Raw genomic sequence first — 26,977 nt, 5'->3', positions numbered from 1 at the left:
TCTCTTGCCGTCGAGATCGAGACACGTTGGACTGCGCTCGTTTTAATGACACGGTTATTCGGTTATGCGGCGTTATTGCGAGAATATCGGGAACGCATTGATTTTTGCGGCGAAGATCGATTACCGATCCGTGAAAATTAATAATACTGCCTTTCACCGCGAGATTTTCCAAGGCGATTCGCCGTGTAGGTCTCCACCCGTGTAGATCATAATTTTAAAACGCGAACAAGCTGCGAACGACAATGCGAGGGAATCGGCGCGCCTATCTCGGCCGAAAACGATCTGCCCGATCGTGGCCGACCCGCGGCTCTGTCGTTCGTGAACAAAGTTTCGTCTTTTTCTTCGTGATGGAAGGATAGAAGAATTCAATGAATCGTCGTTAAATGAACGTATGGTGAAAGTTCACAGTTTATTAAGAGGAAAAAATTTAAGGGATTGTCTTGTGATTGAATTTTGTTGAGAATTATTCTTGAATTTATTATTAATTGAGTAGAATTTTAAGTAATTGTAATTCATCGTGCGTTCGATCATTGTAATTGTACTAATACTTAGAAAGACAAAAAAGACTTGAGTTGTATTAAATTTTTTCAACAGTAAGTTCTTTGAAAAAATTTGTAGAAAACTTTGCACATTTTGATCTTTCGCGCAATTTCGAAATCGTTCTGAATGTAAATCTATGTATTGCATTTGTGGCTGGCAAATCACGATCATTCCTCATTACGCTTTGAAATCGTATCTGCACTTCATTTCGTCTCGAATTGAAGATTTCGCGAGAGATCTCGAAAAAAAATTTTTAATTTATCGCACTTATGCGGCTGCGAATATTATCCAACGTATACTTGTCTCGTTGAGATAATTGTGGCAAACTATGCGGAAGTTGATCGTGTTTAGGAACGCCTGAGTTCTCGCCTGTTGGCGTTGTGAGTACACGTAGGAGGTTGATTCAAGCGTTCTTGTTTAATTGCTCTTTTATTATTATTCACAGTTGATGTACTCTCTCTCTCTCTCTCTCTCTCTCTCCTTTTCTTTTCCTTTTCTTTTGTAGAGAAGGAAGAAAGAGAAGAGATCACGTATGCAGCGGTTCTTTGGCAGATGGAATATAGTAAATCGTGGAGAAAAATTTCTTTTTCCGAACTCGTTGGAAGAAATTTAAACAGATCTGATTCTATCATATCACTTCACCAATTTGATTCAAAGAATTAAAGGGTATTTCAAAATATATTTCGATATAATTTAAAAAAAAAGTGAAACAAACAAACGGAGCACTTTCGATCGAGCGCTACGATGATCGATAAATCCCACCATCCACATTTTCCATTCAAACTCGAATCATCTTTTCCTCCTGGAAATCAACCCCGCACACTCGAACTGGGTCGCGTTTCTCAATCTCATTAACGCGTATATAATCGCGTTTCTATTTAATTGGTTCTAAACACCTCCTGTTTTCTCACCTCGAAATAATCTATACCGCTATAATAGGAGGAGGGCGGATCAATTTCTGAGCGGAAGCGCTTGATCCCGATCATCGCCACGGTTTCTGCGCCCAAAGAATTCGCTATCCGTATTAAAACGGGCCGATAACATACCAGTTTTATCTTGCGCCAACATTACGTGCCGACGTACGAATATTCACGGCCGATTAATGCCGCCATACCTGTCCCCGTGATATTGATAAATGATAATCGTCTCAGCGCCACAAAGTTCTCCCATGCGCAATAATTTAATAATGGCAGATTAAACACGAACGCGAGAGATTGTGGCGAACGACGCGAGGAAAATTGTTACCGGGCGTATTAGTATGCTAATCGTCCCCCAGGCGCCAACCGTGCCAATAAATAATTCTCTTAACGCGCCGTCAGACGACAACCTGCCCACCTCGCCTCTCTTGTACCGTTCATCCCCTGTATGCTGCAACCGCGACAGCAACAAAGTCGTCCAAGAAAAAAAAAAGAAAGACGACATTTCATCGAAAGACCGACTTTCTCGCCTACTTCGTTTATCGAAGGTTAGAACCATTTTTTTTTTTTTTTACATCGAATTTTCGTCAGAGCATCGAGACTGGTAATTATTTAAAACCTGAAATCGATTAAATAAGAATGGATCTATAATTAAAGGATTTTTTTGGAATCCTTTAACGATGATGTTTCTCCAGAATTAAATGTATGTTACAAATTTCTATTGAAATTAGGAAAAATTGAAACCATTATAACTCCGGAGGATCGTCACCTCCTGTTGACGAACGGACGGTCAAAAGAAGCGTGAAATTTTGCTGTTTAAAATGGCTTTTCGTTTATCTCGATACGACTTCCGGTTCTCGAGATATCGTTTTGGAAAGAGAAAGTAATTTTATTTATCATTTACCTCAAACACTTGATTAGCCTATTAAAATTAGGAAAAATTTGGAACACGTATAACTCCGAGGATAATGACTTCCGGCGAACAAATGAACGATGATTAGAAGCGGAGAATCTTGCTCTATAAAATTCTTTTTGATTTATCTCGATACGATTTCCGGTTCTCGAGATATCGTTGTGTAAAGAAAAGGATAATTTTTTTAATCGTTTGCTATCTCCGTTCGCCTATCGCTTACTCGAATCTCTCGCTCGCGCTCTGCCTCACTGACCTATCCCAAACTTCAGACAAGTGGTGAAAAAAGCGTAATACGATTCTTGGAACAACGTAATAATACACGTTTCCAGGAAAAAATATAGGTCGCGGATCCTTCATAATTGCGTCACGAAACTTTGACTCGTTATATCTCGGCAACCGATTAAGATATCGGGATGAATCAAAAAAGGATTTCAATGGCACGGTTTCCTCCATCCCTCGAACGGATTTTGACGATAATATTTTCTTTTTAATTTTTCCTAATGTTTTTTTACACAGAAAAGATAAAATTTCATTTTCATAACTACCTTGCAAAGCTGTGATTTAACCATATATTTTACATTTTATGATATTCTTGTAGGATATCTAAGTTGCAAAACCCACAATCTGCAACGATATTTCAAACTGAATAACCATATTTACATTATAAATATGATAATTTTTAAACGGTTCGTGCCGCTAAATTTTTCAATATTAATCATTGCGCGGCGATCTCCCCTTGAATAATTTTCTGGATTTATCGTTACCGACCCGATGATAAAGGAAAAAACACACAAGATTATCCCTTCAAGTGTTCGCGCTCTATAAATTACACGACTTTGCGCTCTATATTTCACTCGACTCGTATCATTCGGCTTGTGTATCATTATAGGGATTCAGGATTATTCTGCACGCCACGGTTAAAAGGTCTCCTGTTAATGCTCGAAACGAATAAACATTGATATGATAAGAATCGTTAAGCAATATGCTTAATCATTTTTATGGATCTTTTTCTTGAATCTTTTTTTTTCTATTGGAAGGATTAGAATGCTTTGAATGGAAGTTAAGACTGTATGCAGAAGATTTTCACGCGTTAAATAAGAATGTTCTTTAATCGTATACACGTTTAATTTGGAAAGAAGGAATATAAACTTAAAGTATTATATTTAGGAAAATTTAAAGAGTTTGATGCACAGGTATGAAATAAAATATTCGCATTGATTTTTTTAAAAAAAAAAGTTTTAAAAAACATTGCAAGTAATAATTTTAGTTCGATTTTTGTCTCATCATCACGACGATTTTTCCGCAAAACTCCTCGAGTTCAATAAGTGGTCATAATCGAAATACAACGCCTTCTTACTTGTGTCATAAACGCGACTCGTGTTCGACGTTTTTATAACGCCTCGTGTATAATAGTATCTTGAACGTGATTCGATATTAGAAGACAATGGATTAATATGACTAACGGACGAATAACAAAGACTAAGAAAAACCGATCAATTGTGAGATCATATTACGAAAAAAAAAAAGAAAAAAAAAGGAAGAATCACGCGCCTGTCTTCAACTCGCTACTATCATCACTGAAATTTTTCAACTCTAAACTTTCGCATTGATCGAAGTGAAAATATTGGAGAAAAAAAAACGACACACTCGTTTTACAAAAAGAATCGCGCATATCATCCTTCTATCGATCAAAAGTAAATTCCTTCTTTTATACATATATCTTCGAAAGATTTTATTATCATCGAGAAATGGAAACTTATTCAGAATAAATTCATAAATAAAAATGTAGACACGCGTCAACTTAGATAGGAGAATTAAATCACGAATTAAATTTATCTGTACGCGATTTCTTCGTTTCGCAGGCAGGCACAATTTGCCAGTGCAATGACGGTGACCGGCTAATTAATTGGCTGCAAATAAATTACGATTAAATCATTCGTGTCTGCCGATAATGAGTATCGCGTTTGAATATCGCGCCGGTTAATAGCGGCATGTTGCGCGCGCCACTTTGTGAAAAGTGGGAATAGAGGTTATGGTTTCGAAAGCGTATAATCGAGCCAATTAAATCCTTTATTATCTGATAATACTTTCTAAATACCACTTAGTTATTCTGATACACCCGATCGCATTAAAATTCTATCCGCTTTGAATTAAATATTCTTAGAAAAATTCGAACGAAAAAAAAAAAAAAAAAAAAAAAAGAAATTAAAATTGCATGTAGTTGGATCAATTTTTTATTCAGTTACACGTTCAGTTATAATCGGCGTTAAGTTCTAAGAATGATAGATTTATAGGTTGTCATTTAAATACGAGTCGAGGATCGGAGATCTCTTGAGTTGAAAGATTATCTTGTTTCATCGATTGAATCTACTTTATCCGCGATCGATCTGTATATACACCTGCGACAGAATAAAAGAGCGAGTGATCATCTTTCAAGCGTTTCGAAGCGTGCACGATTGAAATACCACTCGATCCTGTTAGCAATCGTGCGTAGACTCGTTTTGTATCGATTTCAAAGCAACCGATCTACTCTTCCCGAGCTGAATCGTCCACCCACGCTGCACGCTATTCACCATCACCGATTCGATATTGTTCAATTTCTTGTTCGCCGATTGTTTCCTCGTGTCGAAGTTTGTATTGTCGAACATATTGCAAAAAAAATTTCTAAAAAATATAGTATTCTTCAAAGAATTATATTTATTTAATAATCAATCTTTTAAACTACTTTAAAATTCGACTAATCAATTATATTACACAATTCAAGAAAGAAAAAGTTTGTTCTGCTAAACTCTTTTTGATATTTAAATTTGTTATTCAATTCTTATAATTAATGCTAATATAAGTCTAAACGAAAGGTTCATACGAGATATTGTCGAATAAGTGGACGCCTTCTTCTATTATTTTTGAGACGACTATCAAGGCTGTAATTTAAAACAATTTTCATCGAATAATATATTACGAATCGTAAGCTGGTAATACGATTGTTTGTGAACTCCTTGTGCACGCTTTGTTCCTTGTTGTCTTCCGGTGATTTGCATCCTTTTAAAAAGGATAAGAATCCCTCTTCCGATACGAATCAATTGGAGCAGATGGAATGGTGGAACGATGTAAAAAAAAAAATGGCTTTTGTTTCTCTTGCTATTTACGCGTTTGAAAACAAAATAATTTAAGAGAAACATTGAATACAATTATTCATAATGCAATTGAAAAATTATTATTTCTATTTAATGGTCTCTTTTTATTTTTACAGACGTTAAAAATATTTTTAATGATAATTTTAATTGGTTTATTAATTTATTCTTCTTAACTTCAAATTTTGTTTAAAATATTCTTAAAAATTCGTAAATGAAAGAGTTATAAAGCCCAAAGGCTGTTTTTACGATGTGTAATAAAAATTCTATTTTATGTAACTATTAGTTTCTAGAAAGAAAGCAAACGAAATTTTATTTCAAGGCTCCAACTTACGTATCCCCGAGTAACGAATACATATTTCAGATTTTTCTCTGAAATTTTGAAACGCAGATTAACCTGAATTTTTTTTTTTTTCTTCTTCTTCTTTCCACTTTAGACTTCTTCAACAGACAATAACAATATTACAAGTAATTCCCTTAATAATTCCCTAATAATACACAATAGAACATCCTGTTGAAAGAATATCGATATACCAATTTTCTCTCAACTTGTAATTCTTCCTCTCCAAAAGTTAATTTAAATCAAGAGAATAATTGTAACGATTAAAAAGAAGATTGAGAAACTTCGTCGAGGCTTTACCAAAAAGAAGAAGAAAAAAAAAAACGGGAGGAAAGATTGCCGAGCAATGTCTTGCCATGCAAGAATTAATTTCCTACACGTATAATCTCGCGTGGTCCTCGTGTATCGTGTTCAGGACACGGTGGCTGGTTGCACAGGATTCACGCGTGTACGATCCACGTGTACGAAACGGGCAGGCGACTAACCAAATATTTATACATGTCAATCGTGAGGGACGACGAAACGTTGGCTGTCTAAACAGGCCTTCGGGGGCTTCGTGCATGCCTTCCAGTAGCGTTCCACCAACGATCTCTCGGTTGCTCTATCTCTAACAAGCCTCTCGATAGTTACCGTTTGTCATGCGCTCCAAGTCGTGTTTGCTTACCCACGGGAGAAAATCATAGGCCGCCGATACGCAAGACCTTTCAATTTTCGTGTTGGCCGATGTTTAAGGCTGTATTGCATTGGAATCCCCTGGTAAGGGAAGTAGCCACTGATCGCTAGGAACGAGTTATGGGGATGGGTTATTATTTTTTTATTTCCCTTGTTATCTATAATAGTACACGTAACGATTGTGCACGCAATGAGTTATTATCCCTACCTACCTGTTCAAGGATAAAAAGTTGGAGTTTGGAGAGTGTAGATTTGCGTGTGTAATTTTTCAAGTGTAATTTGTGGAGGAGATTTGTGAGGAAAGAGGTGTGTGTGCAACTTCTTTCGGTGCGAAGTATTCTTTCTTTTATGATGAAACGTGATGTAAGAATTTTTGAAATTTTAAATAATTCGAAAATCGTTTTTAATCGCAATATTGTAAATATCGAAATGTGTTATTGATTCGAATGTGTGAAAAAAAAAAAAAAAGAAAACATAAAAACTTTTGGAAAGAAAAGTGATCTTGATATATATCTAATATATTATAACGTGGTTAAAGAGGATAACTTTTATATTGATTTATTATCTTTCGAATTATTTTTTATTGTTTAATTCTTTTTATTAAATTCTAGGAAGAATATTTTTTTGCTATTCTTATTGAAAATTTATCGTAAGTAAAATTACTCGAAGAAGCGTTGTTCAAATAATAGTCTTTTTAGAATCTTTTATCAAAAAAAAATTTTTATTTATTCGATCGAGTTAAAGCAAAAATATGCTTGAAAGATTTATCAATGAAATTTTATCGTGTTTTAACTAGCGAATCTATTAATGCTCCTCACATTTTGCATTCGAATTTATTTCACTTTTCTTATTTGTACTTAATTCCTCTTTATATTTTTATTAGCTTTTACTACCGTTAATTTGCACCTTCGTTTTTATTTTCCCAACAACAATTTTACGGTAATGTATGCATTCTTGGCTGGAGAAAGTTCTACACAACGGATTACAGGTATAATTGACGACTTTTGTGAAACTTTATGAAACACGAGACAGGCACGGACCCATCAAGCCTTGTCAACGATTCAACCTTAGATAAAGGTTAATAAGAAGTTCTGCCACTGACATTTTCGACTTTGCTGGATTCAATTCAGTGTTGCAAGATAGACATAATCCCCTAAAAAAGGATTACAAAGTTGAAAAGTTTTTTTTCTCTAAGCTGGATCATGGAAGAGGTGTATAATAGTAATAAATTATGCGTTAATATGGAGTAATACGTGTTAAATTTAGTGTTATAATTGTCGAAAACACGGATTTTTCTATTAATATAATCACATATATAATTATTTATTTATGTCATATTATTAAATAATATTTGTGTGATGCAAAATGTGGCACCGTCATATTTTTAGAAAAACAAATTAAACTTAGAATTTGCAAACAATTGTATATTTTATATAAAAGAATTTTAATTCTCTCTTTTTATATTAGAAAAAAGATTTATAATTTCTGTGCCAGAAATTATATCTTCAAGTTAAAATCAATTTTACAAATGATGATATTGATACTTGTTGCAGCAAGCCATATATTTATATTATTAGATATATAATTATTAAATGAAATTTCTTTTTTTTTTTATTATTTGATGTTACCATAAATAAATATCTTTTTATATTTGTTAAGTCTTATCTATGAATTATGGTATATTTTTCTATGGTAAAAAAAAGAAATTGCTTATTTTAACAGCATTAACATAAAGATTACTCGAAGCAGCATCACATTATCCATATATCATTATGTAAATTGATTGTTCGTTCATTTCATTAAGTATGCAATAAATTACATACTTGATGCTTGAATATTCGCAAATAAAAAAATGATAAAACAAGAAGGGTTGACGAGATAATAATCAATATAAAACAAAGAAAATAGTTAGACGTTCGTCTAATAAATCACGCAGCAGAGAAAGATAAAAGAGGGAAAATTAGTTTAACAATGCATCGTTGGCGCCACTATCTCGATAGCGACGATAATTAGGCGTGTCTATGATTTTCTCACGTTCCATGCATCGGGAAAAGCAAAACAGGGACAACGGGGATTGCGTAAAAATTTTTCTGCATATTTTAAAATGCGCATAAAACGTGTATTCAAATCACCATCACCTCACTGGGATAGGGATAATACGTTTACTTGATGTAATATGCATTTGTGAAAAATCTACAGAGTATGCGTATATTTTGAAGAAATATGATTTGACAAAATATATAAAATATAGAACGTATTATTACATTTAAAAAAAAACGAACCGAATCAATATGTAAGTTTTATAATCTTTATAAATGTTTTCACAAAAATTTGGTTTTGCATAAAATACGGTAAATTACGATATCCAGGAATAATCACATGGGATTATAGGCAACGATCGAATAAAATGTTAAATTGTATATGCTTTTTAATAAAATCATAAATATTATAATGACTTTCACTGGTTTAGTGCATTTTGCTTCTTTTTTTATGAGATTTAGAAATTATAATTATATGTGTCAATTCAATTACGGATATGACTTCGCAGATCTTTCTGTTTGGTCGGTAATCCCGGAAATGCGGCCTTCTTTTTTTCACGATCTTGGTTCGTAGCCAGTAGACCGTGAAACATCGTAAATTTGTTTGACACTTTGTCTGTCACTCTTTTTGTGGGTCACGATCTTTAGATAAAACATAACCTTACTTTATAAGCAGTATACGAAGCGTAACAATATCTGGTATACAATACTTAGGGCACAAATATTCATTCAAGATTTTTTAAACTTTCAAACAAAATTTCTATTGGCATAAAATATTAGATTAAATATATAAAATTATACATTTAACTGTATATAATAAATTGTCCAAGTTATTCAAGTTACGGCCAATATATTATCTTTATTAAAATAAAAAGTTTTAACGGTATTCTATTAATAAATTTCACAAGATAAGAATTCTTAAAACTTAGCAATCCAATACATCATCATATAATTACAAATTTTACAATTTTATTTGATCTCTAGATACGAAACACTCGTTTATTTTCCACAATTTGAGAGCAGCGCTCTCGGTAGTAAACTAGAGGAAACCTATAAATTATTGCCGCAAGTCTATCCAATCGCGGCTCAACCGGCTACCCGGTTAAAAAGAATCACGACCAATGATCGTGGAGAATGTCCACGAGTCGTAACTACCGCCTTCGATCGAGGAAAGCGTGGCGCAGTAAAATCGGAAATATCACCGTCAACTTATCCGCCGATCAACGAACGTATCACATTGTATGATAATCACGGAACGGATATCGAGGCGATCCATCATCCCAGATTCCATTCCCTGTCCTGTCGTGCGTTGAGAAAGGATGCCAAGGATGCTCGTGGAGCAAAAATTGTGGGCGGCGGCCATTTTGATGGTTGATAGAGGTTAGGTGCGATTCGATTGGTTGGTACGCTTGAAGAGAAAAGTTACTATTTACGGATTGTGGCGATCAATTTCATTTTCTTTAATCCCGACAGATGATTTATTATTTTCTTTAGATATGCGGAATTTAAAAGGTGTTTAAAAGCAAGATGGCATGTTATCGAAATGCATCGAGAAAGTAAAATGGTTTAATTTCAGTTTATTTGAAATTGTTTTTTTAAGTTTGGAACTCTGATATTTTATTGAAAATATAGCATTGGAAATTGCCTTTAATATGTCTATATAATAGAAATTTTTTAGGCAGATTAATATAGATAGGTCTATATCTATAATACGATAGAAATAATTTTAAAAATTAATATAATCATGCGATTAGTAGAAACTGAAAAAAAGATCAGAAAATATTAATGAGATTCTTCGATTTTTCGATTCTCCAAGTAAAAATCCTCTTGCAATCAGTATCTTTTACAATTAATTACTAGCATAAAAATCTTGATACCGTTTAAAAATATTAAAATAAATTATTTCCAAATATTTGGGATAAAAGTTTGTAAATTTCTTGCTACTTTAGGATAAAATCAATCAGTCAAGTTGAGTTCTCAATCATCTTATCTAATCACGTTAAGTATATCGTGTACGTTAAGGATTAAATTAACTCATCATGGACTCGTATTTCGAGTTAATGAATCATTAGGCATAACTCTTGGTCGTATTCCATCGCAGTCTATGTATCAAGTTCTTCAGATGTAAGTTTCGTGTGAAAATATGGCGTTGAGACACACTTTTTTCTTACATTCTAAACCTCGAATTTTTAATCTTTTTTAGAACCCTAAGAATATTCATTTTTTTTTTTTTAATATCTTTCAATGATAGATTCAATATTATCACCCAAAAAATTTCTTCAAAAAAATTATTATCACCTATCTATTTAAATATAACTAACGATAATTAACTATTGTTAAACACTAATTTTTATAAAAAAAACTTTAAATTATTCGAAATATTGTAAAAGGTTGGGAAACACTGCCTTAAACGGAAAACAGAAACGCATAAACTGTGGTCGTAAGAGATAATCCGTGCACATACCATGCACATACCGTGATTTTGGTGACCGAAAGTACAAAGAGACAGATCCTACGCGGGTGCACACGCGTGAACAGACATAAAGAAACGTGTCGATAGGGCTGCTGTCGTTTCGATACGTCTGTACTGCCTCTTTGAATGTTATCGGTTTACCATGCTCCAGGGTTCATATATCGAGATGTATATCGGAAGCAGAACTCGTAACCTGGTTTATAAGTATACAAGATGCTGATTTCAATTCAGCCATGGCTCGAGTTTTCAATTTTGCCCGTCATGATCGTGAATATTATATTTTTATCTTATGAAGAATGTGTGATAAGAAATATATCGGTTATATTTATAACGATTTTTCAACGAATGAAGATGAATAATTTTGCTATTACGTACATTGCATTTATTCATTGGTTTAACACTTGTAAAAATAAATTCTATTGGTCTAGCGATTATTAATTTTAATTTATCGAAACTTGAACATATTAAAGTATCGAATGCTTTTTTCAAAGAGTAGATGAAGTATTTGTTAAAGAAATAAAACTTCACTCGATTGGATTACTATTATTAAATAAAAATAAATTTATACGATTGCAAAATTGTCGTTATTATTATATCTTAGATTTCGAAATATCAAGAAACTTTTCGAATTCCAAAATATTTGAAAATTTCGAATATTCTATTCCTAAGTAAAAAGGAACGCATGCAAATGCATTACGCGATTAAAAGATTTAAGCTTATCCGTGCAAAATATGTAAAAAAGCTGCTGAAGTATGGCGTTCGGATTGCAAACTCGTTTCCTGATCCTCGTCTGGCTAAAGGATGCGATCTCTTGCACGAGAAAAATTACGAGCCGATACGCCATAAGTCAAGATACGAGAGGTTGAGTGTAACCGGTAGTTTTTACGTGTGACACGTGGGATTTTTCGGTGGGTAGATTTATTGGACGCGTACTTTCAAATTAACCCTTTAATACCAGGGTGTAGAGGAAAATATCGAGACTCGAATAAAGTGCCGCCATAAAGTCGCGATTTCTTCTCGTTATTCGTTTATTGTGTTCGAAAGGTGTCGTGGTGAATTTGTTAAAATAAGATTCCACCTTTAAAATCGTGTATTTTAAGGAATCAAATCTTTTTTGTTGGAAATAAATAATTCTTTTCATATATGAAATTTTTTCGTCGAAGATAAATAACTTTTTAATATTGGATTTAATATTTTTATTAATTTCATAGAATTTAATAAAAGTTTGAATTTTAAGTGTAAATCTACGACAAAAGTGTTGTATAATTTAATTATAATATCTTTTACATAATAAAAGAAAATTACTATGAATATAACATATGAATATTATTATAGTTAATTGATAACATTACAAATTAATTGATTGAAGGAGCACAACTTACCAGATCCAAAACGGTATTATTGGTAGAGAACGATGAAGATATACATTACAACGAAAACACGTTTCTCGATGAAATATCTCATCGTCTAATTTCGAGTTTCGAATGCTAGGCTTCGCATGCCAACTTATTGGACATTTCGTTATTAAGGCGGGAGACAACTCCGCAACGAATTCGAGATGCTAATTAGCGTGTTTCGGGCCGTGGCTAAAACTTGGCCACCGATGCATCGCAATGGAATCTTTAAATGTGAATATATGTACGACAACGTACACGACGATATTACGGTACAATATGTTTTATGGATCTGAATGAACGGTTCTCATTTTGAAACGAGTTTGTCGAAATTGTTCATCGTATGTTGGCATAGTGGATAATATGTACATTGGTATTTAAGAACGTGAGAAAAATTTCGTAAATATTCCTTTGATAAATTGTTATGCATTTAAGAGAAAATGTTGTGTATAATATTTTTGTATGAACATGAATTTTCATCAATTGAATAAAAACTTGCTTGACTAAAACTTCTTTGGTAGAATTTATAAATATTTATAAAAACAATAAAAGATAGTCAAATGTCCCATCTACGTACTTTACATCCACGTGTTTTCCTCAACGTTCGATTAATTAGAATTTTAACACCGTATGTACAGAGATTAACCTCTCCGTCTCGTACATAACTCGGACGATATCTAAAATAGCGAAGACATCTCAATTTCCAGAGATTTATAGAAATGGGACAATAAGATAGTTAAACGACGGTGTCACTTAATTAAGCCATTGGGGTTGAACGTTTAACCAACTGGCGCCTCCCATATGATATAGAGAATCTCGATATTACCATTATGGAGCCACGCCACTCAGATCGGATATGTCTTCACACAGAACAGACCACACACAGTGTTCTCGGATCCTTATCGGTTTGTTGCCTCATCGTCGGCCGGCCTCCTCTCACTGCCAACGCGATTTTAATCGATCCTCCTTATACAAAACGCATCATGTACAATGGCGACGACGTCTTAATGATATTTATCGTTAATTGCCGGCTACACCACAAGTTACGAGAGTAATTGTCGCGCATGGATGGTACTCGAAGAGACATGTGCAGTAATTGAAACTCGTGTGGGGATAGAAATTTGAAATATAGCGTGAATCTGGAAATTAAATGAACATAGAAAATTTATAGATTTTGTCAAATTTTGGTAATTGATTCGTATTGTAAAAAACATTTAGAATAGTTTTAATTTTAGTACTGTATCATGTGAATATTTTAATATTTAATTTTATATTTTAATATGATAATTAAATATATAAAACTTTATATGGGACAGAATTTTTGATAACAGTTGCTATTTTTTTATATTCATTTATTCACCATGTTATTATTATTTTTCTTTATAAATTCCATTCTTTTTTTATTTTTAATTTAATTTATAAAATTAAATTCTTCTAAATATCAGAGCAAAAATCAATATTTTTTCATTGATGATTATTTATTAAAATTCTTATTTTTAACCAAATTTCGTAGAATCCTTCTTTCAATATACATATTTTACTTATAAGGGTGAGTCAAGATTATCTTATGAGAAAATACTGGTGGTACCGGATTCGTATTAACATGCAATAAACCACTATGTTAGTCACGCATCGGACACGAAATGCGGTGCACACGAGCCACGGAGGTGAAAACATTAATTCGACTTATAATTTTTATGCAAAACAGGCCTCTCGGCGTTCAGTTTTGCTCCATTCGCCCTTCTTTTCTCTCTTTCTTTCTCTTTTCACCGTGACTTTCGGTTTAATTACGAAATATATGAATATGCATATATATATCTTATCACGAGAAATTAGAAGCCAGATTCGTATTTGATTCGTTATACATACTAAACTGTTTAATTCAATTTTATCGGTGTTATAAGAGCTTAGTTGCTTTCTTTCTTGATTTATAGGTTGCTTGATAATTTATAGCATAAATAAATAGTTTGATAGAATTATAAGAATAGATTTGAAAGACAATCGTATCGTTTTAAATTTTTGATAGTGTAATGAAATTAAAATAAGCAACAATTTGTATAACGGTGAATTTAAACAAATTAAAAGTTAAATGCAAATTCTCTGTAAATAAGTTTAAAATATTTTTTAATCTTATGAACGTTTCCATTAAATCAACAATAAATTAGAGTTTTTTTCTTTTCTGTTACAGGTGGTTTGGCTGACCGCAGTCCTGTGCCCGCGGCTTGCTGCCGCCAACAACCTGACTTTATCCTTTTCCTCTCGTAAGACCAGGGAACATCCTTTCAGGGGACATATCTCTCGCTGGTGAGTTCTGTTTACACTTTCTTTTTCAATCCTTTCTTTCCAGTTTCACGTTTATTTTTTGTGTATTTTAATTTCGAAATTATGTATAAAAGTATCTGCAATGATTAAATTCTTACGATTAATATATAAATTTGTGTATATGAAAAAAAATACAGTTATTAATTCATGTAAAAATTTACTTATCATGTGAAAAGAATTCTTTTATTTCCTTTTGTGGAATTGTATTTTGTTAAATTTATTAATTATAAATTTATAATATACAGAATGGTCATTCTATTAATTTTTCAATAATATTTCAATGATAAATTTAAAAGAAATGGAAGAAGTTTTTTTAAATTACCTATATTTTTTACTTATATTTTGATATAATGATTTCTGAAATGATTTCAATGACTTATTAAATGAATAACCTTAAATATAAAAACTATATTTAATTATCGAATAAAAAAAATTTTTAAATTCGTCTTAAGTTAGTTTATCAATGATAAATATGTATAAAATTGATAGATGCATATCATATTGTAGATGTCAATTTGTAGATTGGTAAATTTGTCTATTGGTAAATTTTATAATGTGTTTTATTATTTGCATTAATTTTATAAAATTTTATAAAATAATAAATATCACTTGTTATAAATTAATAATACACAAATTAATAAATACTGTGTTTTTTTATATTCACTTAACAAAATACTATTACATTATTTATCCACATACATATTCTAACACGATCAAAATTCATGATCGATAAATACCTTGACATCGTTCGAGTTTAGTATCAGTGCTCGCAAATTATACCGATATGCCAATGACATTATTTTACATGGATGAATTTCAATTTTCAATCAGCAACCGTGGCGACCATATATTTCCTTTGTACACCTCGACGTTACGCCATTATTTATTCTGTCTGTCGAACTATCTTAATTATTATTAATGACCACTCGTATGAAAGGTTTACCAAGTGAATATGAAATTAAGGGCGAATTATCGGGAGAACTGATTTTTCGCAACATTACGACTGCATTCTATCGCGCATGTGATTCAGACACGAGCCACTTATGCTGCATCCACAATAATGTTTGTGATTCCACCTGGTGAGCTCTTAGTAAACCACGTCTAACCTTTTACGATTTATTTAATGTAAATAAATATGAAATAATAATAATAATGGTGCTCTAATAATGAAATAAGATGTTTAATCTGAGTATGCAATTTAAATACAAGATTCACTGAAATAAAATCATTTTTCACATTAGACTTGACTAATTTTATTTCTTTGCTATATTTCTGAATTTCCATATTGATAATAATTAATTGATAGTTCACAAGCTATTTAGTCATCCCATCAAAAGCAGTATTTATATCAGAAAATAATAGAAATGTTATAATCTAGAGATATAGAAATATTTTAATCTATCTAGAAACATTTTAATCTTACTAATCTTTAATTTATTATTTCTTGAAAGAATAATATTTATTGCTATTCATTATAGTTCATTATAGTTAATAAAGCAAAAACAGTGTGGACGTAACATAACATTCTTTTCGTAAACGAACAACTCTATAATTCCTCACGAGCTATCAACAAGCTGTTCACTAATTTCGATGAATGTGATGCTGTTCCTGCATAAGAACATTTCTGTTTAATATAGACACGCATTTTTCTTGATGAACGAACAAATCAATATTTTAAACTAATTAGGTTCTTTTTTTATTCATAATTATTATAGAAGCAATTTTCAAATTAATCACGATAAATATTTTTTAATCCATAGATGCACATTATGATCTTACCTTGAAATATCTTCTTTGTTTCAAATCAATTTTTGATTATTTCTACGCTTTATTTTCTCAATTTCTTTTATTTCTTTTATTTTATTTCATCTTTTTATTTCTTTTGTTTCTAATATTTCTTCTATATATTCTTTAATGTTCTCAATTGGTTTTTGATAACCTATATTTTCTACATCATGAATTGTTCGGCGATATATTTCGATACATTAAATATATATCGATTTATTCAATACGATATATCGATATATTTCATGAGTGTTTCAATTTCGCTCTTAAACATTCCAGGACACAGACTTTGGAGGATACTACCAAGCGGATGACTTATCGAGAGATGAACATGATTCTGCGACATGAAGGAGGCGAGGACGGGCTTCCAGTCGATTGCTGTCCTACGGTAGAGGAAATGGTGGAACCGGTCGGCGGTCGAAATCGGGAAAACATGTACGTTCAACTGTATCGGGATGGCCAGAACGCCCAGAGGTTCTTTGAGTACTCCTGCAGGCCAGACGTCCTCGACAAGCCGTGCAGGTTCATCGACCGGAAGTTCACCAACCAGTCCAGATGTGTGCAAAAGTTCTCGTACACTTATGCTATCATTGAAAATTCTGGATCGACGGTATGTGATGCGATGTGAATTATATCTAATTTCCATTCGCCTCTCATGCTTACGTTTCTTTAATCTATATCGTATAATGTGTTTGTTAAATGTGATAATTAGAAATGGGATCAAGTTTGATAGGTTCATAATCGAAAGTTTTGAGATGTATGTTTATGCGAAAATTATGACAAAATTAGATAACTGTTGATATAGCTATTAATTTGTAATTGTTACACAATAAAGAAAATTTTAAATTGTGCCAAATTTTTGTTTTCTCAGAAAAAATGATCGAGATAAATGATGCTTATATATTTCAACATATACAGGACTATAAATTAATAAATTAGAAGAGAAATTTTAAATAGAATGCAAAAAAATTAGTCATTGATTTAAAAATTGTATTTCATAGTATATTATATTATAGAAATATGAAATCTATATGTATATTATAAAAATTATGAAATAATCTACAAAATAATCATAAAAAATAATTTTAAAATATTTTATTTTTTTTTTAAATAAATTATAAAATATATACATACAATTAGTTATTTTCTCAGATGATCCATTCGATTTATCTATTTTTAAAGAAAAAATTTATCTAAAATTTCTTTAATTAAACAATTAAACATAACCTTACCATATTCAATTATGAAATGATTTTGATATCGTAAAAAAATATAGGAATATTATTAAAAATATATTTTGATATATTATAAAACACGTTATCAAAATTTTTAATTAAATATTTTAAATATTTATTTTATTATATCAGGGTGGAAAGGAGGAACACGGGAGGCATCGGCACAGAGAACGCATGATTCCTACATTTGCTGGAAATACGGTGGGTGGATCGATGTGGACATTAGACTACATCAAAGTGCGAAGTGGCTGCAGCTGCGAGATCATGCCGAAACCAAAAAAAAAAAAAAAATACAAGAAAAGCAAGCCAAGAGATCAAGATCTAGATCCGGAGACTTGAGATCTATATTTCCGTAGAATCAGGACAGATTCTTCTACCTCCGAGTACGCGATATCATTATTAAAAAACATACATTGTATTTTATGGTCCGATCGAAATACATTTTCAATCGATGAAAAATCTAATAAAAAAAAGAAACGAAATATATATTCGTTTCTCGGACCGATTAAAATGTTACCAATAGAGGATTATCTTTCTAGCAAAGGTTGAAACGTTAATATTATTGTTAAAAGTACTCAAAAACTTATATTGTTTCTAGCAATACATTATCGACAACAATAATTACTTTAGGACAATTTTTATTATTATATTTATTATATATATAGATAATACAAATTATATAGATTTGAAAATATGATAAGATATTATTAATACATGTTAAAACTCTAGAGAGGAGGTTCCGCCAAACTTCATATTTTGTTTATTTTTGATAAGATTGATATTTTAAATAAAAATGAAATAATTGTAATTATAATACAACAAAGTTAGTAGAATCTCCTTCATATGGATAAATATTGGATAGACTGATATTACAATTCAAAGAGTTAAATGTGAAATGTATTATGTATTTACGTTTTCTAAATTATCATTGCTATCAGAAGAAATAATCATATAATAAGAATGCGTGTTTACATTATTATATTAGCAGTAAATGAACGTCTCGATCAGATTTGTATTAACATTTAAGCTATATTTTCATTTTCATCTGCGGCCAGTTATCATATGCTCCTATAATATATTTTAAAGTTATTTCTATTTTTAAGTTAGAGATTAGAAATAGATTTTATCGTTAATAATATTTTATAATGTATTACATTTTATAGATCTGCGTATAATTCGTTATATATAGATAACGAGAACCAAATAGAAAGCTACTTAAATTTATTTAAGATATTAAAATTCTATTTAAGTAATACTATTAGGTCTGTTTTATCTCTAAAGCACTGACTAGAAGAATTAAAAAGTGCAACAAGTAAAATGTTGCATTAACTAGTAACCATGACAATTACTAATAAATCTGAGTATATTATAAGAAATAAAATTATAAGAAAATTTATTGTAATAATCTAATCAAGTTACAATATGTAGAGTTTATTTTATATACAAACGTATAAATACTTTCATATGAAAAAATAATTTTTAAACTTACATATATGCGCGCGCGCGCGCGCACATATGTATATACATATAAATTTATATTAATTTAACACATTACAAATATGAAACCGCTAATATTTTAAGAGAATTTTATTAATTAATCTATTGCTTTGTACATATATATAGAAAAATATAAGATATAAGAATATAAGAAGATACATAAACATTAACAAATATATTTTTATGCTTTATATTAATTTAATGTAAATTATAATCAATAATTTTTATATTTAGAATTAAAAATATTCAAGAAAAAAATATTGTACTTAAATAGCTAAAATCGTATTAATTTCATGTACACATAGACAACATAAATAATGAAGGAATTATAATATCAGTTTTTCAATTTAACATATTTATGAATGTATTATAGTAAATTACGTCCTATGTTTAATTAGTAAGGAACTATTCCAATAAGTAATTCTTTTTCTATCACTGTAGTTATCATATTAATATTTTAACAAGTTTCAACTTGATAACACTCGTGTATTATAATCACATATTAGGCTAATAAATTTATTTTCTGTAATGCCATGTATACATTGTACATAAATAATAATACAATTGTTACGAAACACTCGTTATTTTTCTTCCTTTGTTTAATATGATATAATATAATATAATAATATTGATATTATACTTTAATTCATAATTAGTTTTATTTTTTTTTATTTATTCAATATATAATAATTTCTAGTTTTCCATTTCAAATAATTAAGATTTCAAAATATCGAAACCGTTTTATAAGTGTTTGAATTTTTTTAGAATAAAACAGAAAAGGAAAATAAATAATGAAAGAAAACAGAGAAATTAAAAATATTTAAATTAGCGCCATCTGTTGAATATCATCTGTAAATGAAACATAAATATAAACTAGAAGAGCAAAGAGCAAGAGAAAATAGAAATAAAATTGACTATTAGCGCCATCTTCTGAATACCAATGATAATTTCCAAAAGATAAATTCTAAAAGTATTGAAGAGATGGCATTGATTTTCAATTTTTTTCTATTCTTCATCTTTTAAAGAAATATCTTTAACATTTGATTAAATAGCAGTAATGATCGATTTTATATTATCTTTCTGCTTTTTTATTACTTTTTTTCTTTTTTTATTTTATTTTATCTACGATATTATTATGGCGGGAAATTAGGAGAGGCAGTGATAAATGGTAAGTTTGTAGAATTAAGAAAAATGCTGAAAAAACGATTTAAAATTCAAATAACATGACAGTTCAAACAGATAAATATGCAAATGGTAAATATTTTATAGATAAATATTCATAAAAATTCTTTCTGTTTTTGAAAATTAGAAAATTTTCACGCCACTTCTTATTTAATTATATTTTCCTAATAAAAAAATTTAAAATGCACAATTTGAAATATTTTAAATTTTATTATACGTAATCCTTGGATACATGATATATGATACAAAAATTTAAAATCACGTATGTGACAGATCTAGTCTATATTTATTCTATGATTACATTAAATAGAATTCTTAAATTTATCGTTGTAAATCATAGAGAGCGCATCAAACTTTTGATTTCTTAATCGGTAATTCAGAACAGGACTAAATTCTATAAAATAGTGAATCTATAAATTCATACATCATCTGTAAATTCTGTTAGAATCATTCGAATTTTGATCGTGTTACCAACTGAAAGATTTATAAAATTGAAAAAGCCGGACATGGCAGTTGCAACGAATTCTTTCGATGATTGGCTTAGCAAGAAATTACAAGATTTAAAAACTGACGAAGGTATATTTGGCTCGTACATCAAAGGAATTTTACAAGGTGATGAAACGGAGGAAGAGAAGATTGAAGCCCTTGAAAGCATACTTACGGGCATAACGGTGAGGAGCACAGGGATTGTGAGGTTAGAATATGCTTGCTGTTTGTAGCCGATGTTTATTAACCGGTCAAAAATAACAGCAGAATTATTATTATTCTTTCTCTCATTAATTTGCATGTATCTACTCAAATTTGATATGTTGTGCATATCGTTGTAATGTATGCATGTTCAAATAATATTATTAATGTTTTTTATGTTCTTTAACATCCCAGCAATGTCCTACAATACGTTATCGAATGTCATCGAATGAAAATAACACTTATCGTTTTAAAATAATAATTTTTTATCTTGTTTATTTTTAGGATGATAGCATCGATAAACATGTAACGGAAATTTTAAAAGTTTGGGAGGAAAGCCTACCCAATAAGGAGAAGGCTGGTCCAAAAGTACCAGTAGAAGATGTAGACGTCAGATTAGCGCGAATGTTGGAATCTCAATCTCTTCCAACTACAACACAAAAAAGTTATACAGATGAAGAAAAAAAAATAAGAGAAGCTATTCTTGCACAATATAGTCAAATGTCAGAAGAAGAAAACAGTGAAGGAGATGGAGAGGAAGATGGAGCAAGTGGTGGAGATTGTGGAATAGAGAAAAATACAAATGCAGCTGCAATAATACAACAAGAAAAAGAAAAAAGGGAAAAAGCTAAATTGGAAAGTCAAAGAAAAAAGGAGAAAGATAAAGAAGATCGGTGTGTTTTCAATAAATCAAATCTTTAATGTGTAAAAAAAGTTATGTATATGTTATTAATAAATATATTATTTTAGAGAAAAACAGAAACAATTAAGAGAGGAAAAGAAGGAAAAACGAAAAACACAGAAGGGAGAACGAAGAAGGTAGCATTGGGATTACAAGATTTTAAGTTTTATCACAAGATTTAAAATAATCAAATGCAAATCAACATACATATACATTTAGTTTATTCTTATGCATGTACTCTAATATCTATTTAAATCATTTATTAATCCTTTATTAGAAATTTATCTCTGTAGAATGCATATCTTACAAAAACACAATATCACAACATATGTGTATTGCTAAAAGAAGTTAATTGTATGTATAATTGTAATAATGTTAATAATATTGTATATGTATGTAACATTGCATCTTGTGCCTTCTATCTGTTGAAAATCTCTGTGAAGCAATGTAATTTTTTTGAAAATAATTTTCTATTTCTTTTTTTTATTCTTTTTTTTAAATTAAAATTGAGTAGATTGTATGATCTGTATTCAAATCATAATCATATTAGTTATATTAAATCATTTTTTTTCAATATAGAATGATATACTAATCAGAGTAAAGCAACAATCCTAAATATAGATAAATGATTTGTACTTATTATTATGCTGAATATATTATATTTCTTTTTATTATGTAAATTATGTATTTAATATTAATAAAAATCAAATAAAATCATTTAAACCATTCTAAAACTAATTTGAATAATTTTCATAGATTATAATTATCATTATATTTCACAAATATTATATGGGATAAAGATTATAACATCATTTTTATATGTTTGTATTTTTTATTAGTATATATTTACACACAAGATACCGTGTCGAAACCGAGTCATCTTGGTATTGCATTAATAATGAAAGACAAACGCAGTAAGATAAAAACAAACGAACAAATGATACAAAAGATGATGATGCTTCAGTATTGTATCGTTACATATACTAATGTCATTATTATAATCATTTATTATTAGCAATTCTTTTCGTTCACTATAATTAAGTTGAGCAGAAATTGACGAACTCACACTGTACGATAATAACAAGGTCTTTCCTGCTATTCAACATCGAGTTATAAACCACTATTATCAATTCCTGCTCTCTCACTCTCATTCTCTCTCTCCTCTCTCTTCCTCTCATTTCTTCCCATATTTCTTCTATATTCTGTGAGATATCCTTTCCCCCTCCCGATTTTATTCCACTTTATTTTTTTATTTTGCGAAGCTCATCATTACATTTCGAATAAAAAATTCTCATATGTAATATGCATATATTTATATGTTTAATTAGTATAATAACTCAAAATAATATATGCTAATATATTGCTAATGAAGAAAATCACGATTAGAATTTATGCTATCGATTTTTGTCTCAAACATGCGAAAATCTGTGTCATTACCAAAGATATATTTCTTATTACATTTTGTACATGCTTTTATTTCGAGAAATACGATCTATATTAACCACATGAAATTTAATTATATAAAGAGAACTTGACAATGACGGAAACATACAATGTGAAGAAAATTTACAAATTCCGTTATAGTCTCTCTCAATCGGCAACAGCGCACAGAACCTCAATGTTTGGATTTTGAGAAAAAAAAAAAAAAAAAAAAAAAAAAATATTCGCTATTTAAAATTCCATAAACGTTTAACTATAATTTTGGTAATATACTAACACAAAATTATTATTTGTGATTGTCCTATTGAAATACACTAAGCAAGAACAATTAATCGTCACAAGGATAATTTTGTGAATTAATCGAACATTATGGATCGATATTATATGTCCAGAAGGGAGGGGGAAAAGGGACGGTCGCGGTCATGGCTATGGCAACGATCTCGCCATTTATGCACAGTTACTATCTAATTGAATTTGATAGATCTAATCACGTCGTTAACTCGATAATTAGTTACACGTTGTCCTAACAGATATACACTAAGAGCATTCCACGCTGAAGCCTGAAAGAGAGTCTTCCCTTTTATTTTTTAGTAGAGTTTAGACCTTTTTAGACCATCCCCTTTTTTTCGTAACATGTTTTTGGACTAGAAAGTGACTGTCTTGTATGTCCATGCTATTTCGGCTATTATTAACCGATAAACTTGGATTACCAGACGGCAATGATTCTTTCTCAATCCAACTGAATTTGATATAAGAAATTTCATTTTAGAAGATACATAAATTGATTATTTAAACATCATTTTGTCCCATATTTTTCTTTTTTTTCATTTTTTAATTTTTGTTTATTTCTAAAGAAAGTATATTTTAATAATTTTTATTTAAATTTTTTAGGCAATCTCATCTCACGAAAGACATGTACGCATGCGCGAATACATGTTAAACGTGAGACGATCAGTTTACGTAGATTAGTCGATCCTAACGCATGTAATTTGATCCCACTGTATACAATATAGTGAACACAACTAAAAAATTTGAGGACTGTACAATTGACGTGAATAACTCGTGAGAACGAAAAACCATAATGAAAGAGAGAAAGATTTATCGATTCAATTTCATGTTTTTCGTGCTCGTAAATTTTTCGCGTCAAATGTGATCAATCGATTCGATTAAATCGTTTAAAAACCGATACAAAAAGTGTTTCTCAATTAAATGTTTTGTATTGTATATAAAATTAAGCTGTTTATTTAAGCATTTATAATTTTTTTGCTTCTAGGAGACACTTTAGACACTTGACATCTATATGTATATATATATTCTTGTTTATGAAATAGCAGTAGTCATAGCGTAATAATATTTATTTATCGAATATCTGTGTTCATCACATTTGAACAATAAATTCGTCGAACAGATCAAATGACCAGATCGTCACTATAGTATATGTATATAAGACTTTAATTATAAATCTATCAGGCAAGGAAAATATTTCTTCTGATAGTTTTCTAAATCTTTTCTAATTGAAAATTTTATAAACGATTTAATCGACACGACTTTACACAATCGAACAGTATCAAAGGGAAGAGTAATGGGAAACAGGGGACTCCATGTATCGGAGCTACGTTGTTCGAACGGTCTTCTCTATTTTCTAAATGAATATCCTATATTTAACTCGTTTTTTCGCTTCCGCGTGGGTTACTTAACACGTAAAATTGTATATGTATATATGTATATGCGATAATGTAACGCATTCTCGCTGGACACATTCTCTCTAACATATCTAACATATCTTCCTTCCGTGTTCCTTTCTGATATTTCAGTTTCTTTTTCTTCTTTCGTTCTCACGCACATATGCATACGGACGCACACGAGTTTTATTAATGTAATTATTATACACAATTTGATATTTCTTGTTTCGCTATAAATTTGTTCTGTGTCTGTTGTGTGTGAGGTTATGTGTGAGCTATGTACGTGGTTTAGATACTACACTCGTTAAATGTTGACTCGTCGCTCTGACTATAGTCGAACAAAGTGCTTCTGTGGGCAGCTCTCTCTTTTTCTCGTGCCGGTGGCGCCTGTGAATTTAGAACCGTTCGTTACGCGCTCTGATCAATTTAAGATTTCGGAATTTACGAAATATTTAAAATATATTTTAAAATATATTGTTAAAAAATTAAATACTATTTTATTACATATCATTTATTATGTAATACGAGCTTGTTTCTATAGGATAAGGTATGTAGAAAATATTTGAATATTTTTAACCTCTAAAATTACCATTACAAATTTTCTCTTGATTTTTTAACATTTGTTTATAATTCGTTCATATATATATATATATCGTATTTAACTATGATTTATTTATAAATTTGTAATTTAAACATTCTAGAAATTTTTATTTTTTATTTCATATAAAATATATTTTGACACTGAAAAAATTATTTTCACTATTATTTCACTATTTTCTACATTAGAGAACAATAAAGATATCCACATATTTTTCGAATACCTTATCCTATATTGCTTTTTTTTAACATTTTTCATAATATATTCTATTTATTCTTTGCATAGAGTAAGTTGTCTCCCATTATATGCCACGTACAAGATTTTGATTCAAGTCTAATAAACAAATGCTTAAAAATATTAATTAGAGATATTTGAATGAATAAAAGATATACTTTGATTATTCAAACATATGAAAATTACACAACAATTATGTAGGATTATCTATACAAAAAATCAATGCCATCACCATATTATGATCAGTTTATCGATTATCGAATCATTTTTTTTTTCTTTTGAATGCAAGAAAAACGCGGGAAAAATAAAAAAAAAAATGCATTTCGGGCTGTGGTCGTTTAGTCAACGAAATATAAAAAAAGTACAATGCAAAGAAAATGTATTTTATGAATACATTTTACGAATTTGTATGCTTTTAAATAAAATTTTAAAAATAACTTTTTATTACTTCAGTCTTTATCACTTCTTTATCATTAATTGAATATTTTTCGTTTGCGTTTGTTTTTATTCTTTCTTTTTTTTTTTTTTTTTCATTATTTTGTAACATGCATTTTTTGAACACGATTATCAAATCGTCGTTGCCTTTCGACATAATACTCGAAGACAACTTACGTTTATATTCCCATAAAAAGCGATCTTTACTGCATGGCAATATAGTTCATTCAGATAGATATATCGAGGATATAAATATAAATTAAATATAAATTAATATCAGATATAATCAAAATCATAATTATGATTATTGAAAAATATCAAGGTAGAAAAAATTGTCAACTTTTAATTGTAATTTGTTTCACTTATCACCAATTACAATTTAATTTTATTTACTGTTTTAAATATTTAAAAGAATCTAATTGTTTCTATCTAATTATTTTAAAATTGACATGATATTTCCAACTCTTTATCTCTTCTGAATATTTGAAGTTCTGTTTGTGAAAGTCCAAACATTTGCAATTTTCTGTATAATTAATTAATTATAACCTCGTTATATCTTCTAAATCGACCATGTTTTGATTTCAATTCAAACACAAAAAAAAAAAAAAAAAATACGTGGCAGAATGGGTCGAAAATCACTAATAACGAACATTTACGAATAGTACTAATGACATTTATCATAACTATAAGTATATCTTTCTCGTTTAGTTGAACTTTCATTGTGATTTTTGAACACCGAGCGAGAAAATTCTTTTCTTCTCCCTCTTCTTCTTGCGCGC

The 26,977-nt window shown here is 30.0% G+C and overlaps 3 protein-coding genes and 1 long non-coding RNA gene across 7 annotated transcripts in view; 2 read left to right on the top strand and 2 right to left on the bottom strand.

Annotated features, from left to right (window-relative positions):
• Positions 1–19,833, top strand: part of LOC100863335 (uncharacterized) — a 106,639-nt gene extending 86,806 nt beyond the window's left edge. For both annotated transcript variants that reach the window (XM_012486763.3, XM_086907343.1), the window contains 3 exons: positions 14,608–14,723; positions 16,806–17,136; positions 17,894–19,833. In XM_012486763.3, the coding sequence (XP_012342217.3) occupies positions 14,608–14,723; positions 16,806–17,136; positions 17,894–18,100 (654 nt within the window). In that variant the 3' untranslated portion in view covers positions 18,101–19,833. The remainder of the gene's footprint in view (positions 1–14,607; positions 14,724–16,805; positions 17,137–17,893) is intronic.
• On the bottom strand, positions 14,527–16,349 carry LOC147657764 (uncharacterized). Its single transcript, XR_015291824.1, has 2 exons — positions 15,479–16,349; positions 14,527–14,818 (listed from the first exon to the last, which is right to left on the bottom strand). It is a non-coding gene; the product is annotated as an uncharacterized LOC147657764 (long non-coding RNA).
• Positions 19,834–20,122: 289 nt separating the features above from the next.
• LOC100863219 (coiled-coil domain-containing protein 43) lies at positions 20,123–22,543 on the top strand. Of its 2 annotated transcripts, XM_086907385.1 has the most exons (4): positions 20,123–20,426; positions 20,886–21,111; positions 21,413–21,801; positions 21,878–22,543. In XM_086907385.1, exons 2-4 carry the CDS (start codon positions 20,947–20,949, stop codon positions 21,948–21,950), a joined length of 627 nt encoding a protein of 208 aa, XP_086763511.1. In that variant the 5' UTR covers positions 20,123–20,426; positions 20,886–20,946; the 3' UTR covers positions 21,951–22,543. The 2 variants fall into 2 exon arrangements, with proteins under 2 accessions (XP_086763511.1, XP_003693949.2); XM_003693901.4 differs by lacking the exon at positions 20,123–20,426 and having other exon boundaries at positions 20,637–21,111.
• Positions 22,544–22,621: 78 nt separating this feature from the next.
• Positions 22,622–26,977, bottom strand: part of LOC100863102 (uncharacterized) — a 226,362-nt gene continuing 222,006 nt past the window's right edge. For both annotated transcript variants that reach the window (XM_086907380.1, XM_086907379.1), the window contains one exon: positions 22,622–25,318. In XM_086907380.1, the coding sequence (XP_086763506.1) occupies positions 25,260–25,318 (59 nt within the window). In that variant the 3' untranslated portion in view covers positions 22,622–25,259. The remainder of the gene's footprint in view (positions 25,319–26,977) is intronic.

Source organism: Apis florea, unplaced genomic scaffold (genome assembly GCF_048593485.1).
Source record: "Apis florea isolate Af1SG1 unplaced genomic scaffold, ASM4859348v1 contig_2839_pilon, whole genome shotgun sequence".
In the NCBI taxonomy this organism is placed as follows: Eukaryota; Metazoa; Arthropoda; class Insecta; order Hymenoptera; family Apidae; genus Apis; species Apis florea.
Note: the sequence above shows the minus strand (reverse complement) of the source record. Positions and strands in the feature narration are given on the sequence as shown.

Excerpts from the sequence above, each read along its gene's own strand:
- LOC100863219 (XM_086907385.1), top strand. The coding sequence starts at position 20,947 with ATGGCAGTTGCAACGAATTCTTTCGATGATTGGCTTAGCAAGAAATTA. Across the intron at positions 21,112-21,412 it reads GCATACTTACGGGCATAACG|GATGATAGCATCGATAAACA; the intron begins GTGAGGAGCACA and ends GTTTATTTTTAG. Across the intron at positions 21,802-21,877 it reads GAGAAAGATAAAGAAGATCG|AGAAAAACAGAAACAATTAA; the intron begins GTGTGTTTTCAA and ends ATATTATTTTAG.